The 17,232-nt window shown below is 47.0% G+C and overlaps 1 protein-coding gene across 6 annotated transcripts in view; it reads right to left on the reverse strand.

Annotated features, from left to right (window-relative positions):
- Positions 1 to 17,232, reverse strand: part of CEP164 (centrosomal protein 164) — a 385,375-nt gene that overhangs the window by 213,619 nt on the left and 154,524 nt on the right. For all 6 annotated transcript variants that reach the window (XM_078682279.1, XM_078682276.1, XM_078682274.1 and 3 more), the window contains one exon: positions 8,917 to 9,003. In XM_078682279.1, the coding sequence (XP_078538405.1) occupies positions 8,917 to 9,003 (87 nt within the window). The remainder of the gene's footprint in view (positions 1 to 8,916; positions 9,004 to 17,232) is intronic.

Here is a 17,232-nt window from a genome sequence, read left to right on the forward strand (position 1 = left end):
ACCGAGTGGGGGTCGACTCGAGCCCAAGTCGCCCGAAGGCTTTATTGACTTCTTGGCCGAGCCCGAGTCGCCCGAAGGCTTTATTGACTTCTTGGCCGAGCCCGAGTCGCCCGAAGGCTTTATTGACTTCTTGGCCGAGCCCGAAGGTGGGGCCGTTGAAGTAGTGTCTCGGTGTGCACCCAATCCCGAGGGCGAGGGTGTGACCGTAGCCTTTTTTGTGTGTATCGAGGGAGGGTCGGGGTTGACGGTCTTACTTACGACCCGCTGCGCTGGAGTCACGTCCTCGACATCAGAATCTTCTGCCTCTAAATTGCTGTAGACATCGTGCTGTTCTGGGACGTCGACGCCTTCATGGAAGATTTCGTCCGGAATCGATGCTGAAGATTGAGCCATTGTTCCTCTGGCTCTCCGGTCCCCGATAGTCTTTTTGGAGCGGAAGGATGCACAGGCTGAACAGTCCTTGGCCTCGTGCTCCGGAGAGAGGCAGAGGTTACAGAACTCGCGGAGGTCGGTGTGGGGAAACTTCGACCCACATTGAGGACACTTTTTAAATGGCGTCCTTTCCATTAGCTGGAGTCGAGGCCTAGTTGGGCCCGAAGGCCGTAGTCGATGACCGGCATCGACGTTCTTGGTCTTAAAGAGTAGTGTCGACTGGAAAGTGCTTTCGAGAGTAGTTTCTTGAAGCCGGTGAGGATTGCGCGCCGACGGTAATCGGTTCCAACAAGGAGCACTGGAACCACATCCGAGCCCTGTGGCGGGAAAAAACAATCTGGGGATGGAGCCGATGCCCATGCGCAGTGTCACCCAAAGGAGGAGTCACCTATCTCATGACTTCCAAAGACTTTCCACAAGAAAAACAAACTGCAAACATCCGAGCCCAACACTAGGTGGCCATCTATGCATAGTGTGCAATCTGCAGCTCATATGTCTCGAACAGAAAGGAACGGATATCAGTGTGTATGGCTGGCACTTATATGAGGCTCCACCGGTCACTTTCACAGCGGAATGACGTCAGCATACAGCCACACGATGCCACTTTCTGGTCTACAGGAATATTTGTATAGAGTTTCTGGTTCCAGTCTGACGCCTGGGGAACATTCACGAGGTGAAGAATCAGCGGTTAGAAGTATTCACCAGAAATACTATTTTTACATAACAGAGGCAGGACTCTGATAAAGTCACGTAATGGGGTCCCCAATGCATAAATGAATGGTCCATAAAATACATATTTATTTAAAAACTTTATTTTTGATCTTTTAATGCAACCAAAAGAGTTGCAGCAACTTTGATGCGTAATCATTAAGTGCACGATATTTAGAAATACCCTAGCTCCCATTTTGAACTTGTACAATATTGCAATTGACAATGATGGGCATTACATAGGCATTCACATAATAATCAGTAATGAAGCAGAAGAGCACCCATTCTAAGCCCCCTGATCCTCCTACTCCCCCCCTGCTCATTCCCATCTGTCTCTGGTTTGCTCTCACTAGGCTCATTATCATTCTGCGCAGTCTCTGATTCTTCTGGGTTAATGGCAGTATTGCACAGAATGCGCCAGTCCGTAAGGTCTGCCTGGAACTTGTCCACTTTCCTGTGTAGTTTCATGTGTGTTTTTTTCTGCAAGGGCCCACTCCCTTACGTCTCTTGGCCATGTTGGTATGTACGGGCTTCTCTGCCCCAACCAAGTGATTGCCACCCTGCGTCTGGCCAAGACTATCATTAGCTGCAGCAGTTTGTATGCCATTTCCGATTCTTGGGCTTACGTGTGTGGGCCAAGAGGCATTAGATTGGCTCCTCCCTCATGGAGAGTCCAGTGCTTGTACGGACCTTATGTACCACTTGTGACCAAAACCGCCGCTGCTCAGGACAGGCCCAGGCAAGGTGCAGAAAATCTGACTCCCCCATCCCACATCTCGGTCAAGTGTCTGTGTTGTGCAGTGAGGGAATGCACCGGAGGGAAGGGGAAGAGCACAACCGTGAATGTGTCATGAAAATGGGACTGTGTTCACTGAAAACCCCTCTGTGAGATACCGCGGGAAGTTGAGAACAGGTTGTGACATAGTAATGCTAAAGAAGGCGGTTTTGTGGGGGGAGGGGTGGGACGGGGGTGGGAGGGCTGCACATGAGTAGGTAAATGTAACCGGAGTATAAGCTTCGAAAGCAGTCCAAGGTGTAAAACGTGGCTCGGCGCGAGACAGTCGCATTTGCGGCAGCTCAGTTGAACAGTTGGGGTGGGGGGGATGGGAGTTGGGGGGTTAATGGGGACTAAACCCAAACAGAAAAAGCAGATTATCAATATGATTTGGAATGCCAATACCAGCTCCGCGGTTATGCCCTCAACACGAAACTTACAAACGCCGCCCGACCTCCGGGGTGTGGGATCAACGGCCGTGTAACACAGTGTTCTACATAATGACTCTCTCATGTTAGGGACGGCTGAGATATGCATACTATGCTGGTAATTTTCTTTGTATCTGCAATATAAATACTTAAAAAAAAAAAAAAAGTGTGTGTTGTGATGTGAAATACGTCGGAGCTTCATGGTGTGAGATAGGTGCGATGTAAGAAATTGTAGTGAATCAGTTTAAACCTTGCATTACAGGAAACTGTTAGCGTGCACATGTTCGCCCAATCCTTATCCGCTATGTGTATATTAAGGTCTCTCTCCCACGCTGTTTTGGTGCATGGGGGCTGGGCCGTTGAATCTGATCACATGGCTTCATAGACAAGCAAAATCATCCTGCACCCAGACCCACATGTCAACAACAGGTCTAAAGTACCTGTCGGCTGAGGAATATAAGGGTAATCGGGCAAGGTAATTGTTGCCACCTCTAGGACACTCATGTATTGTAGGTAGTGACCCTGACCCAGGGCAAAGCTTTCACATGCTTGCTCGTACGTTATGAACGTACAGCTCGGGTCGAGGTCCGCTCATTTCCCAGAATGGGGCCAAGATCCATATGGGAAGCTCTCTATGAAAGGGACCATGGTGCAGCACAGTTTCTACGTACTGTTGCCATGTTTGTGGTTTGGCAAACTATGTATGGAAGATCCCCCCCCCCCCCCGGCCCGCTCCCCTGCATCAGTGCTACTGGGAGTTCCCTCTGGTCTACTCGGCTGGCTAGTAGTCGTTTTTCCCAGATGTCTTTGTCCTCTAGCCAGCTTGACACATGCTGTAGCTGGGCAGCAAAATAATGTAAGTCAAATCACAGGGCCTCCAGTCCCCTCTCTTCATATCTGCTCGACAGGGTCTTGAGGTCCACCCGGCTGCTCGTCCCGCCCTTAGTAAGGAAATTAGGATAGTATTCAGCTGCATAAACATTTGTATCAGAATTGGGCAGAGAGAGTTTTGGAGAGCATAGAGGCATCTAGGCAGCATCACCATTTCAGACACCGCCAGTCTTCCCATTAAGGAGAACGGTAAAATATTCCAGAACGAGACAGAGCATCTCAAGGCCTCTAGGCCCTTATCTAGGTTTAAGGCTATTAACTGAGCGTTGTCCAGTGTAATCTGGACCCCAAGGTACCGGAAGTGTGCTCGCTCCCATCCGAGTTCCAGATTTGGGAGACTTTCCAACGGCACGGTGGCCGTGCTTGCCAGAGGAAAAATCTGAGATTTTTTACGGTTAAGGCGCACCCCAATACTTTGTCGTACTGTTCCAGGTGCTGCAGAAGCCTGGGTACTGCCTCTCTAGGAGCCAACACATGAAAAAGAGCGATGTCCGCATACAAGGAGATCACATATGTCGTGTGTCCTACCCGGATACCCCAGCGCTTCCTTTCTGCCCGCATCCTCACCACCAAGGGCTCAATGGCCAGAGCAAAGAGAAGAGGAGATAGCGGGCACCCTGACGTGTGCCATGCCCCAAGACCCATTCTCCAGACCGAGCTCCACCCAGCCTCACCCATGCACTTGGTTCGGTATATAATACTTGGACCCAGTGGCAGAAGTGGGGCCAAAACCCCATAGCTTTAAGGACATCTAGGAGTTAACACTAATCCATCGTGTCAAAGGCTTTGGTCATATCTATCGACACAAGCGCCATCTCCTCCTCCTGGTATTTTGCTTTATGTAAGATGTGTGTTAGTTGGCAGATGTTCATGCTGGTATTGGCAGATGTTCATGCTGGTATTGTGACCCGGAATAAAGCCACATTGGTCCCCGTGATCCCTCTGTCAAAGGCCTCCTCATAAACCTGCTTTAGTGCATCAGTCACCGTTGCGGCATATGCTCAGTAAAACTCAGAGGGAAATCCATCCCCGCGCAGGGATTTCGCTCCTGGGAACATCAATAACGCTGCCTGTATTTCTTCTATGTTAAGAGGGGCCTCCAGCTCCTCTAGGGCCTGGGCAAGGAGCTGTGTCAGATTCATAGTCTGTAAGTATGAAACATAGCTGTCTTGACTGCTTGCTGGATCCGCGACGTACACCGTCTGAAGGTTCAGCTGCAGCTCTTGTAGGATCGCAGCCGTGGAGTGTACCATTGCACCGGTGGGTGTGCAAAGTGCAGCTATTGGGGTTGGGGATAGCTCCCTATGAAGGATCCAAGCCAGTAGCCGTCCGGATTTGTCTCCGTTAGAAGGTGGTTCTGACACTAGGGGCCGTCCGGATTTTTCGCTTTTTGAGCACCTAATTGTTGAGCTTTTACGGTGGGGGAGCCTCATAATCTGGGACTCACCCACAGTGAACACATAATGAAGGAGACTGCATGGAGATTTTACTGGTGTCCCTCGCTTGACTAGGGCGCTGCGCAGCAGCTGGAGTATGGCGCACCGTGCTGGTTGCATGCAGACACGGGTGTACATGCGTGCGCACACGTGTAGGGGCTGTGCAGGGGAGATTCCTAGCGTGCGCAGTCCAGGAGCAGCTACAGAGTGAATGGTGTGGCAGGACATATGCAGAAATGGGTGGTGACATGGAATAGGCTTTATACACTGGAAGGAAACATGCCAGGGCAAGTCAGTGTGTTTTACTGTGTTTTTCACTTCATGATTCCCTTATGGGAAGTTGGGACCCATGGCTAGAGTAACTTCCACAAGGCCTACAGGTCCCAGACATGCACTAAACTCCAGTGTAGCGGATGTGAAAATGAGTATTCTGCAGAGTCCAAAGTCATATTTGTACTGCTTTCGGGTTGTCCAGAAATGTCATATTTCTCTGAGTCTCTGGCTGGGCTCTGGCCCTGGCAGGTTAGATTAATGACCTTGCTTCCCAGAGCGAAGACCTTCCCTCCAAGGAGAAAAGATAGGTGGAGCTACAAGCCAATCCATCATCTGCTGTCGCTGGGTGCCAAGCACCAAGCTGAACCACAGTGAGGGCAGTTAGGGGGGGAAGGAGTTGGGTTTCTGAGGCCATGCGGCCAGAGACACTGGACGACTCCATTTTGAACAAACCCAGAGGCTGGACAAGAAGGAGGGAACAGGGGCAGGGAAGTGATGTGTCACTGTTTGATAGGACACACAGAGACTTCCTGCCAGCCCCCTACTCAACTTTTAAAAAGTACTTGCACAGGAAGAGAAGCTCTCTCTGGGGTGTGGTCTGCTGAGGCGAAAGGTGCTGGAGCCTGGTGCAATGGGCAGTTGGAAGGAGGACACCCCTGACTGCCCCCCAGACCCCTAACAGCTCCAGAAGGAGAGCCCAGGACCGGTGCGCAGAAGTAGAGGCCTCTGCGCAGGGAGAAGAGGCGCAGGGAGCCAGTGAAGACCGCTCCCTGCAGAATGCACCCTCTTGGAGACCCGGAGGGCGAAGAAGAGTGCTTCCAGTGGCTGGGGGATGCCACCAGGAGCAAGAAGACGCGAAAATGGGGCAGACGGACCCCCAGGGGCTGAGATATGGCCTCCGGAAGGTAGGCAACCTTTGACCCCTAAGAAGACCGACGACAAAGCGCGTAGGGCTCCGCCGCCGGGGTGGGTCAGGTCCCGGGGGCTGCCCCAGGAGGAAGCAAAGCCGGGGGGCACCGTCGCGCCCCCGTGAAAATTGCCCAAAGGGGGAGCCAGGACCCCACCCTGGCCCCCTGCTGATGCGGTGAAGCGCCGTTGCGCCCCCTCCTGCCCCCGAAGATGTCTGGGGGCCCGGGACCCCATCCCGGGGCCCCGAAATCACAAAGGGGGCCCGGGACCCCATCCCCGGGTCCCGAAGACCAGCCGGAGGAGTGCCGCCGCACTCCCCCGCAGTCCAGAAGAACCAGAGGAGGCGGACGCGTCTGCCCGCCGGAGCGGGCAGACTCGAAGTACCCAGCCGGCTCCCACGGCCGCACACAGGGGTGCGGGCCGGGAGGGAGCTAGCAGGGGCAGCCGGGGGTGGGCTCCCCGGGTTGCCCTCAGCCCAGCAGTTCGCGTGGGGTGCCAGGGTGGGACCGAGAACCGTGCAAGCTTTGGAGGAGCGGTCGGGGGCCCGGGTGGGACCGGGTCCCTGAAACACTGGCAGAACAGCCGGGGGTGGGCTCCCCGAGCTGTCACTCCTACCTGGGGGTACGGGTGGGACCGGACCCTCCAACCCACCATAGACGCAGCCAGAGGCCACAGCGTGGCTCTCCCCGAAGCAGCGGGAGAACCGCTCATCACTTATGAAGCAAAGCGCATAATGCCTTGCAGGCCAGTACCGGCCTGCAGGGGCAATCCAGCGTTTTCAAGGCTTGTGGTGGCCCCAGGAGAGCGTGGTCACCACCACACATGTGCTAAGGTGCTGGGGGAGCTGCTGGAGAAGCGCAGTGTCCCCCCTGCATAAAGAGGAAATTCCCACCCTAAGTGTCTAGGGGATTGGAGGGAAAACCCCTTCAAGGGCTCAGCATGCATTTTAAACCTTCGGGCTGGAGCTTTTGTTCTTCAGCTGAGGGTGATTGAAAAGTGCTTCATGGAGGGAAGGGCTGAGTTGGGGATGTCTGGAGAAGGGCGTCCCCTGGCGGTGAAGAGGTGTAATTGCACCACAAATGCTTTTTCAAATGTTATTCCTTATAGAGGCACTGAAGGTCATGTGTGATGTGAAGTACTGGTGCAAGGTGATGGCATACGCAAAGCGGGGGGTTATGTATCAGACATTCCTGCTAGGGTGTTTGGCTTTATATGTATAAACCTGTGATCATCTGTGATGCCTTTAGGGGCTGTAATTGCAATGCATTGTTAATGATATCCAAATGTTATGAGTATTGTCATTCTAAAGTGTGCGTAAACATGTATTCTTGCTGCTGCGCTTAGGTAAAGATCCCAGACTTTTAGCCCTTAAGATGTAGAGGTACATACTGTATGGTCAGTAGGAGATGCCTAGTCAGAGTCATGTGTCACCAAGGCAGGTGTAACCCTGTTTAATGATTGTTGAGATAATGGGGGTTGGGAGACGCCACTGGGATGGTGGCAGTGCACAGGGCCCTTGCTCCAGGTTATGTTCAACTAATTGCACTGGGGGGCAAGATGATGTGCATACATGGGAGTGGTGGTACTAGACCCCACCCCCCTGCGGGAGGGGTGGAGATGTTATGCAATGTCAGCTTATGTATATTTGTAAATTGGTGCATAGTATTGAGTAGTGTGTGTGTTTAATAAATGTACTCTTACTTTTATAAAGCACAGTACAGACTGGACAATCAATTATTGAGTGTTATTTTTGCACACCTGCAAATGGCGATTACTAGCCCACACCACCTCCCTTGAGTAAGCCTCAGACTGCTCTGTAATGCTACCCTCTGAGAGTCAGGCGCTACAATTGGGTGTTTGGTTCCCAGTGAAGGACAAATATAGTCATGTTATTTGTGCAGGCCACACAGATGCTGCCTCGTTTTCCAACAGTCTCCCTCCATATGCAGACGTCGTTGATATTGGGGGGGGGACTGTGAATTTGTCTAACCTGTCCCAGATATCGCTGAAGCGCTTTCATAGCTCCCATTTCATAGCATCAGCTGTGGGATCCGTCCGGTCCCCAATATGCGCCCATGCCAAGGCCGCTTCTTCCCCTGCAAGGTCACTCTGCAGCTGTCTGCAGACCCCACATTTTAAGCTCGGACAAGCCCGTCGCATCACCGCTTTTAATGCCTCCCACTTCATGGCCTTAGATATGTTTGCCTCTTCCCAGTTGAATGTCATATAATCAGCTAGGACACCTGCTATGTGTTCCCTAGTGTGCATGTCTTCCAGTATGTTAGTTGGCATCTGCCATGTTCTGGGAGGTGCTCAGGGAGCCCCCAGAGGACCTTGCAAGTGAGCAGGGAGTCATCAGACAGAAAGTGGGTCTGATGAGTCACCTCCACACTTAAATAGGCACCTACTGTCGCGTCAGGACCCCATCAAGTCTACTATATGTTTTGTGTGTGAGGGAGTAGCAACTGTATAGTTTCTGGGTGGGGTGTCTGTCCCTGCAAACATCTTGTATACCCAAGTTTCTCATCACCTCTCGAAGCCTCTTAGTCATGCGTGGCTTTTTGCCTGGGCGAGGAGGGTGTCTATCCATGTCAGGGTCCAGGACGCAATTGAAGTCCCCCACCCAAAGTATTGGAGCGCTCAGATCTAAAGCCAGGACCTCCTGTATGGACTGATAGAAGTCAGGCTCGTCTACAGAAATACATCTTTTTAAAGAGAATGAATTTGTTCTTCACTAAAATAAGATCATACCTTAATCACTAGCTTTTAAAACAATGCCTCTTACTGGTTTCAGAAAGTTACATTAGAATGGCGATTGTATATTGGCTTGGATGACTCAAGGGAGTGTTCTAGCTGGAATGGTGAAGCAATGATGACATGTATGGCTCAGGGGTAGTGGTCTCACTGAAATGGCGATGGTATGTCATCTTGGGTGGATTAAGGGTAGTGATACAAAATCTTGTGGCTTACGTTTCAGCTGCACTACAGAACTGTCACCAGTAGGACAATTGCACAAACCAGGCATACAAATATACGAGTTTTGTGAGAGTGGAAATTCACTCACCAAGTCGAAGAAATTCTTGTCTTCCTCCTCCTCATTTGAATGGTCAGAGACGTTCAATCCCTTCACCTGGTCACTGGGCTCAGATTCCTTTACATACAAAGACAATTGAGAAACTATTTTGAAGCGGGCATACATCCAATTTCTCTGTAGTTTTATCAACACTGCAGTTAACATCAGGATAATCTGTGTAAAGGCATGAACTGGCAAATGGGAAACAAGAGAAGCAGGCAGAACACAGACAGAGCAGAACACAGGCAGAGCAGGACAGACTATGGGACACAATGGTAGACTGCATCCATAAGAGGAAAGACTATGGGAGCATAGAGGCAGCAGGACAGAGACATCACAAGGACCAAGATCAAGGACCACAGGTCAAACCCAGGTACAGCCCTGAGCAGATCACATAAGGGACAGCACAGGCAACAAAAAGACAGGTGATCATCCAGCGCACAAACTGGACAAGAAAAGTGCACCAGAAAGAGAAGCGCAAAACATGCCACAAACAATATGGTTGTACTATCACAATGAGGCAACATAGCAACAACACAGGCTAAACTGGAGCAGAGCTAGAACACATTAGCCAAGACAGCCAAACAGCAGCAAACAGCGTGTTGATTGAACTATAGATGCATAACTAGCAGAGCACCACCAAACAAGTAACTGTTGGCATTAGGCGGACCCACGCACAACACAGAACTGAGTACAAATAAGGCAGCACAGCCAAAGCCACACTAGGAAAAAATAGCCCACAGCAGATTAGGGCAGAGCACATGGTAGATATAAATCTGGAAAAGGTAAGAACAGCCAGAACATACCAGAAGCAACATGAGCTGGGATAGAGCACAACACAGCCAGAACAACAATAAACAGGCTAAATCAGGGCAAAGAATAACCAAAGTAGAGCTAGGGCACACCATGGGCTGGCACAGAGCATTAGACAGAGCACAACTAAGATAGGTCAGTATGGATCGGGCAGAATACTGGTCTGAGCAACACTTAGACAAGACTGGTTTCAAGTGCATAATAACATAGCAGTACAGATCAAGGATCCCCATTTTTGCTCCTGGGAAAAGCACAATAAACCAATTCATTTTGAAGGCAGGCGAAGAGTACAGCCAAATCAGCAACAAAGCAATTGTGCGGTGCATGAGGAGTGTGTCAAAACCCAAAGTAGAGTGGAACTGCACAGCTCAGAAAGAGCACTGTTATGCAGATCAGAAAGTGTGACACCACCATCAAACATGGAGAATGCCATCATCCAATATGGGACCAGGTATGATCATTAGGGTCAGCATAATTGATTAAGAAATTGCCATCTTTCTATAGGGTAGAGCGGCACCACTAAACTGAAGGAGACAATAGTCACCCATGGAAAACAAATGGGAAAATGAATCAACTGCATTATGCATAAAAATATACAAATAAAAGTTACTATATTGCACAAGAAAGTCTGCAGAGATTAAATGTGGCTTGGTAATGATATGGCCATGATCCAGGGAGGTTAGTCATTCAATATGCCACACTAAAGTGGAGTTTCCCCATAAACTCTTCTTAACCTCCCTACTGTAACGAAAATGGGATTGAACTGCAATCATATATGGTATGTAAAAATACTGCATGCACGTTCATGTTTGATAATTGTTATCCCCCCACGCCATGTCCGACATCGACTCATTTTGTCAGTTTTATAAATAACTGAAAGTTCAAATGTCAGAGTTAAAGTCCCTCTTGAGTAGAAATGAGTAGGAACGAAAGAGAGAAAGAAAGAAAGAAAAATATCCTTTTTAAGATTACATTCACTTATGAGGCTTTTGGAAAGATTTTTAAATGGGATACTGAACATCTAGGATTTTGTATGCTCTCTTTTTTTAAAAACTTTATAAAGTTGAGCAAAAGAGTACCAGTCTCAGAATTTTCATGGAAAGGTGGTTTATTTCCCTTGATTTCTGCTTTCTAGCATGCAATATTACCCACTGCTATTAATTAGTAGGAGGATAAGAGACAGCAAAATGAAGCTTGATACTCTCAAATGGTAATTCAACTCAGCAATTCAAGAGACAGACTGAAGAGGCTCAAACCGGAGAAGCGCAAGTGTCATTTAGGAACTTATGCTCAGACTGAAGGTTCTTAGGCCTTTTATCGTATTAGCACAGACTGTGAAAGCTGCTTTCCTCCAAAAGCTCTGGATATTTTATTCAATTTTTCTGGTTTTCTTACCGTTAGTTTTACTAACATTCTGATATGTTTGGTCACTGTGTCACTTCTTTGGGACAATCAGAGTTGAGAGGTAAGCTGCAGCAGTACAGCTATTCTTTGGACATCCAAAAACAGTGCCATGTGTTACTGAATGGTCAGATGTAGACTATTAGGATGAGCGGGATCATGTCTGTAAAGGCTGTGCAGCAGTCTACCACTGTGTGCAACACCAGCAGAGGATTAGGGACAGAACAAGAGCAAGTCAGTAGTAAGAATATGTTCTTTATAAATAACATAACACTTGTTATTTGCAGTCTTTGGAAATGACACAACCGAGGTATTATTACACAATGTAATGGTACCCAAAGTATTAACCCTAGAAGGATGAAAAGGATACCTTGCCTTAGGAGGATTGAAATATGGGAACGGCAGAAGGCACCAGATGACCACAGGCAGTGCTGATCTTGATGAACCATGCTGCCATCAAGCAGATGAATGACTAGGTGAGCGAGCGACCAATCCAGGTGTCTGAGTTGAATGGTTCTTCCCTAAATTTAACATTATTTCAAGGGGCTGTCACTTCTTGGAGTCAAGCGTGGGAATGAGCCCATTGAGAACCTATGCACTTTGAAAACGGCTATACCTTTAAGCACTGCTGATGATCCACACAGCCCTTCTACCATGTTCTATCATATGGAATAGCTCTGAACTTCTCACTGTGCTCTAGAACTGCTTTTGCGCTGTTGGCCATCTGGATATACAGCCTTCAAGCCAGCAGTGTCAGAAGTCTGTCCATAAATCCTGCAGTCAGCCACTTATGCATCTGTAAAATCCATGTGCATCACTCATTGGAGATAGCACCACTTTCTCATCATCCTCCTGAACTAGGTTGCGTTTCAGGGATAAGAAAGGGGAGAAGACCAGTCGCTGCAGGAGCAGAGGTGCATCAAAACCCACGTGTAACAGAGATGGGGCCTCCTGTGTTGATCCTACACCCCCTGTTCTCCTCCTAGCTTAGAACATGTTCACAAGCCCATGTATGGGGGCTGGTTATCCAAACTATCTCTACCACTACTTCCTCAAAAAGTGGATGAGATGCGTTTCTTGGCGGGGGAGGAAGAAGGGATCAGGTCAAGTAGAGGAGTATCTTCTCTATACAAAAGGCAGTACATGTAGATGTTTTCTCTATGTCCAATTAGAGTGGGGGATGTATCACATGTAGGTTCACATGCTAGGAAGGACACAAGGGCAAGCTGTGTTGCACTTCCCTCCAGTTTTTTGATGGCTTTGTGTAAATACACAGTGACCATGTAATACAGCCTCTTGGGGTTTTACTCAGTTCAAAGATGTGTAAAGGGATCAGATATTAGCAGTGGACTGTAGAAAAATACAGAGTTGAAGGTATTCGTGCTTGGGAGCCAGGAACACAATCTGGGGCGTGTGACTATTTAGTCATGGGACAGTGATTCCGATCAGCATCTGTGAAAACAATTGTGACAAATGTAGTAAGCACAGCAGATGCAATGAAACTGGGAAAGCAGGTAAAATTTAACAAAACCCTGCAACTTGAAATTCACTTGAAGTTTCAGCGGGGCAGACCTACTTTCTGAATGAACTCTCCCTTGACGTGTGTCGCAAGGCTCCCATGTGTATTTCCTAATGATTCATACAGTAAGTTATATTACAACATGGTCATTGTTTGTGCATTAAAGACAATAGAGAGTGTGGTTCACGTACAAGGCAGAGAAAGCAGGCTTCTTCGTATTCTAACAAGGACCTGTTAAAATGGTTTTACCAATAGAAAAACATAGCAATTGAGTAACTTTTTGAGTCTTGCGTTAACTGGCCGGAGAAGGAAAATGCTCAACCTCTGATGCTCTTTCATTAGCACAGCCGCTATAAGATGGCCACAAGGAAAAACAACCTTGTAAGTTCTGTCTTGTAGGAGAAGGGAAGAAAAGCAGAAATATGTGACTGGTTACTATTATATTTTAATCAAGAATTACTGTTTTGTATACTGTGTAACAAAATAGAAGCCAAGCATGAGATGACCCTCCTCATTCCACAGGGCACCTTGTATAAGAAAGGTACACAAGATCCTAGTGGTGCTTAGGTTAGATATATGGACCAGTTGCTGAAACATGGAGTTTGACCTCAGGCCTGATGGCACAGTAAGGGACAAGAGAAAACTTTAAATGCCTTGACATATCTACTGTTAGACAGCCAATTTTTCAATTAGGCAGAGCTTGCACTAATGGATTAGGGATGGGTGATGAAATATGATTAGGTCTCATCCACCATTCTTCCAAAACAGAATAGCAATTGTGGATTCAATCATTTTAATGAACAGGATTTGAAGATGAATATTGTATCATAAATTATCAGGTAGTGTAAACTACCAACTATCAGACGTGCATACTGATTTTAATGGTACAGGCAGGGCTCTATGTGCCAGATGTACGCAATTCTTAGTTTGCATTTCCTAAATAGCGATTCTGTAGGAATTGCTATTTAGGAAAAGCAAAATGATATGTAAAAAATTTGCGATTTCCTAATAGCGATTCCTAAAGAGTAGGAATCACTTTTGGGAAATCGCAAATAGGAAATGTTATTGCATTCCCACCATTGGCCAAATAGGAAATCCAAACGCAAGAGCCTCTGGCCTGAAGGCCCCCTGGGTCACCCTGAAAATGTTAGTGCACCTAGGCCCTAGGGGTATGTGTCAGCTTCAGGTCACATTAAAAATGCAGTTTTAAATTTTGAACATGTTTACCATGTTATCTTGTAGAAATCAGCTGCTTTGCATTTCTTGACGGGCCGAAATTGCATATCGGCCTCTTAAGAAATGCAAAAACCTTTTGCAAATTTGGCCCTTTGTATAACCTACAGATCTGAGATTCATTTGGACAGGTGTTGTCAGACTGCTAACTCTCTACCCTTCTTAAGCATAACTAGGTAGGGAAGGATTGAGAGAAACAGTTGTGGTTTCTTTTTTAGAACTCAAGAAATCTACCGGGTGTGGTCCCAATAATTTGCACCCAGCATAGGCAAAGAACCATGAAAAAGAAATATAGCATAACCAAGAGGTTAAAATGTAATAGTCCTAGAAAGACAATGCTTGTTCTACGAAATGCGCCATCATCCTCAAAGCAAATTTTGGAGGGAGTGGAAGAGATAAAATAAATTGTCAACCTTTAATTCAACAAAGACACCCTAGATGCTCAGTGATGCACATCAAAATGTGTTGGGGTGTTAGCAGGATTTTCTAACAGGACGGTCAACAAGCAGCAGTCAGGAAAGCAAGTAACTAAAAATAAGAGGACTCTGAAAGCAGCGGTTATAAAGGGAAAGTGCACAGGGCATCTACAAGATGAGCTAAGACTTACTTTGTCTGCTTGTGTTCTGTTTTGGTTTGGACCAGCTATCCCTGATCCACCTGAATTAACCACTTGTTCATCCACAGAAGCCGTTTCCTTTCTCTGAGGAGTATCTTCATCTAGGGCTCCCCTTTTGGAGTCAATTCTTGGGGACACTGTTCCAATTCCTCTTGCATCCTGCATATTGGCAAATCGTGCAGGCTCCAATGCTAGGGTGCCTTGTACACCATCAGGCAAAGATGCGCCATCCCCAATGCTGCAGGAATCACCCTTCTTGGTTGTCTTTTGTACAGGTTTGCCGAGTAATTCTGTAATATTTGGATCCGAAGTGCAGCAGTCAGCCTCTTGGGTGAGGTCAATATCATCAGGAGTGGGAGAACAAGATATGTGCGAGTTCATAGAATCATCTTTCCTTCCCCAGACTCTGTCTTTCAAGCAGTGCTTCTAAGCAGTAAGTTAACAGGGTAAATGGGACATATTAGGATCTTAGGCCACACGCTATTGGAGTCAACATCATGTCAAGCAAAAAGGGGTGAGGGATTGGACCCACTGCAGCCCAAAGGTATGAAAACCATTGCCCCTTACTAAACTTGAACAGCCTGACCTGTGCTGACAGACCAGGAACCTCACCGAACCTTTCTTCCGAGAACAAGGAACTTCAGTTCTGAACAACGGCCTCTGCAGCTACATAGGCACTTTCAGTTACACAAGTACATTGCAGATGAGCTTTGTACTCTGTTGCACTCCAGTGAGCCTAGGAGTGAAATGCACAGAGATAGGACAAGGATCATATTGTTGCTGGGATGAAATCAGCCTGGAAATTGATGCCTCAAGACCTCTGAGGCGAGAAGGCAATATAAAATGCACAGGTTTAATGCAAAAAACCTTCCAGCAAAGAATCAAGTTTTATGATCCCAAGTTTGGGGTTTCCTTCTCGCTCTAGAAAACAGTGCAACACATTTCCTCCCAAGAAGTCTGACATCTTATTACCACCCATGCCCAGTGACATCTGATGAAGATTAGATCACTTCCTTGTACCTTGCCGATTAATGCAGATTCCCATGCATATTAAGCACGAACCGCCAGTATCTCACTGCCAATTGTTTCTTCCACAAAGGACTATCATACACATCTGGAACAAATCGGCATGCACCTATCTGTGATACTTAAAACAAACTCATCAACTCAAGAGAGAAATAAGTTAATTACATGCAACTCCAGTTCTCGAACATTGGCATCTTTTAAATATTCACATGCTTGAATCATTCCCCATTGTCAGGTTTGGAACCCAGATGCATTAAAATAGCAATATACAGTACAAAATATACAGCATATAATGTAAAATGCCATATGCCTGAAAAACGTAGTATGTGTAGCAGCAGATACTAATGTTGGAGAACTTGAGTTACTGGTAAGTAACTAATGTCTTCAAAATGTGGTCTTTTATATATTCCTATGCTTGAATCAGAAAAGCAAGCAGTATACATTATGAAATACAACAAAGCAGGAAACAGGCTAACTTTTAATCAAACAGGTTTCTCATGACTGCTGTCTCACTGCTGCATCAGATTCTGCATCTATGTCTAGGCAGTAATGCTTCATGAACGTATGCCTGCTTCCAGGTGGCTGCACGGCAGATGTCTTTCAAAGGCACCCCAGCATAAAGCGCTGCAGTAAAAACCATGCCGTGGTGGAATGTAACCTCACTCTTTCCACGAGAGGACGCTTGGCTTTGGCATGATAGTAAGCAATACAGGCTAAGATCCAATGAGCCATCCCATTCAGACGGGCTTGACCTTTTCATGGCTGCCCAAACGATACAAATACCTGGTCTGGTGTGCATATTCCCTTTGTTTTGTCCATATAGAAATCGAGACATCTATGCAAGTCTAGAAAATGTAAAGATCTTTCTGCTGTTGAAGATGGAATGGGAAAGAAAGATCTAAGAATGACAGACTCATGTAAACAGAAGTCAGTAGGCACCTTAGGAATGAATTTAGGATTGGCTCAGAGTATCACTTTGCCCTTATTGAAGCGGAGAAAAGGTTCTCTGATGGTAAATGTCTGAATTTCTCACACTCTCCTAGTGAATGTAGTGTGGATGTACTGCGCTTATCCTATCCCAGTCACTCAAATTGTAGGTGATAATATCTCCCATTTGTTTCATGAAAAAATTGACGAAATCTATGACAAATTTCCTAGGGACTCCAGTACTTTAGACACCTCCATTCCTTCTTCTACAGTTTCCAGAAAGAATGGGGTTGTCTTAGGAGGCTTCTAAAGTGGAAGAGATGCTAAAAATGGCTAAATCAGGTTCCTCTACTGACATTATGCCAGCCACACTATTTGCCCTACTAGCAAAGCATCTCGCCCCTTCAATATGCACCTTATTTAACCACTCCGTGTGCAAAGGGAAAGTGCCCCTCAGCTCAAATCCTTCCGATTTGTAAAAAGGTAAATGAGCATTCTACAGAGCTATCTAACTACCGCCCCATTTCACTCCTTCTGCTCATAAGCAAACTTTTGAAAGGATACATCAACTTGAAGCTCATGGAGCATATTGAATCCCAAGTATGTCTTGACTCCTCACAGTCTGGTTTTAGACCAAGATACTCTACGGAATCTACCCTTATAGGTGTGACAGACTTCATTAAACTTTCTCTAGATAATAACAAGGCAGTATCATTAGTGCTGCTGGACTTGTCCGCAGCCTTCAATAGTGTAGCCCACCATAAGCTACTGC

The sequence above is a fragment of the Lissotriton helveticus genome, chromosome 3_1, assembly GCF_964261635.1.
Source record: "Lissotriton helveticus chromosome 3_1, aLisHel1.1, whole genome shotgun sequence".
NCBI lineage: Eukaryota > Metazoa > Chordata > Amphibia > Caudata > Salamandridae > Lissotriton > Lissotriton helveticus.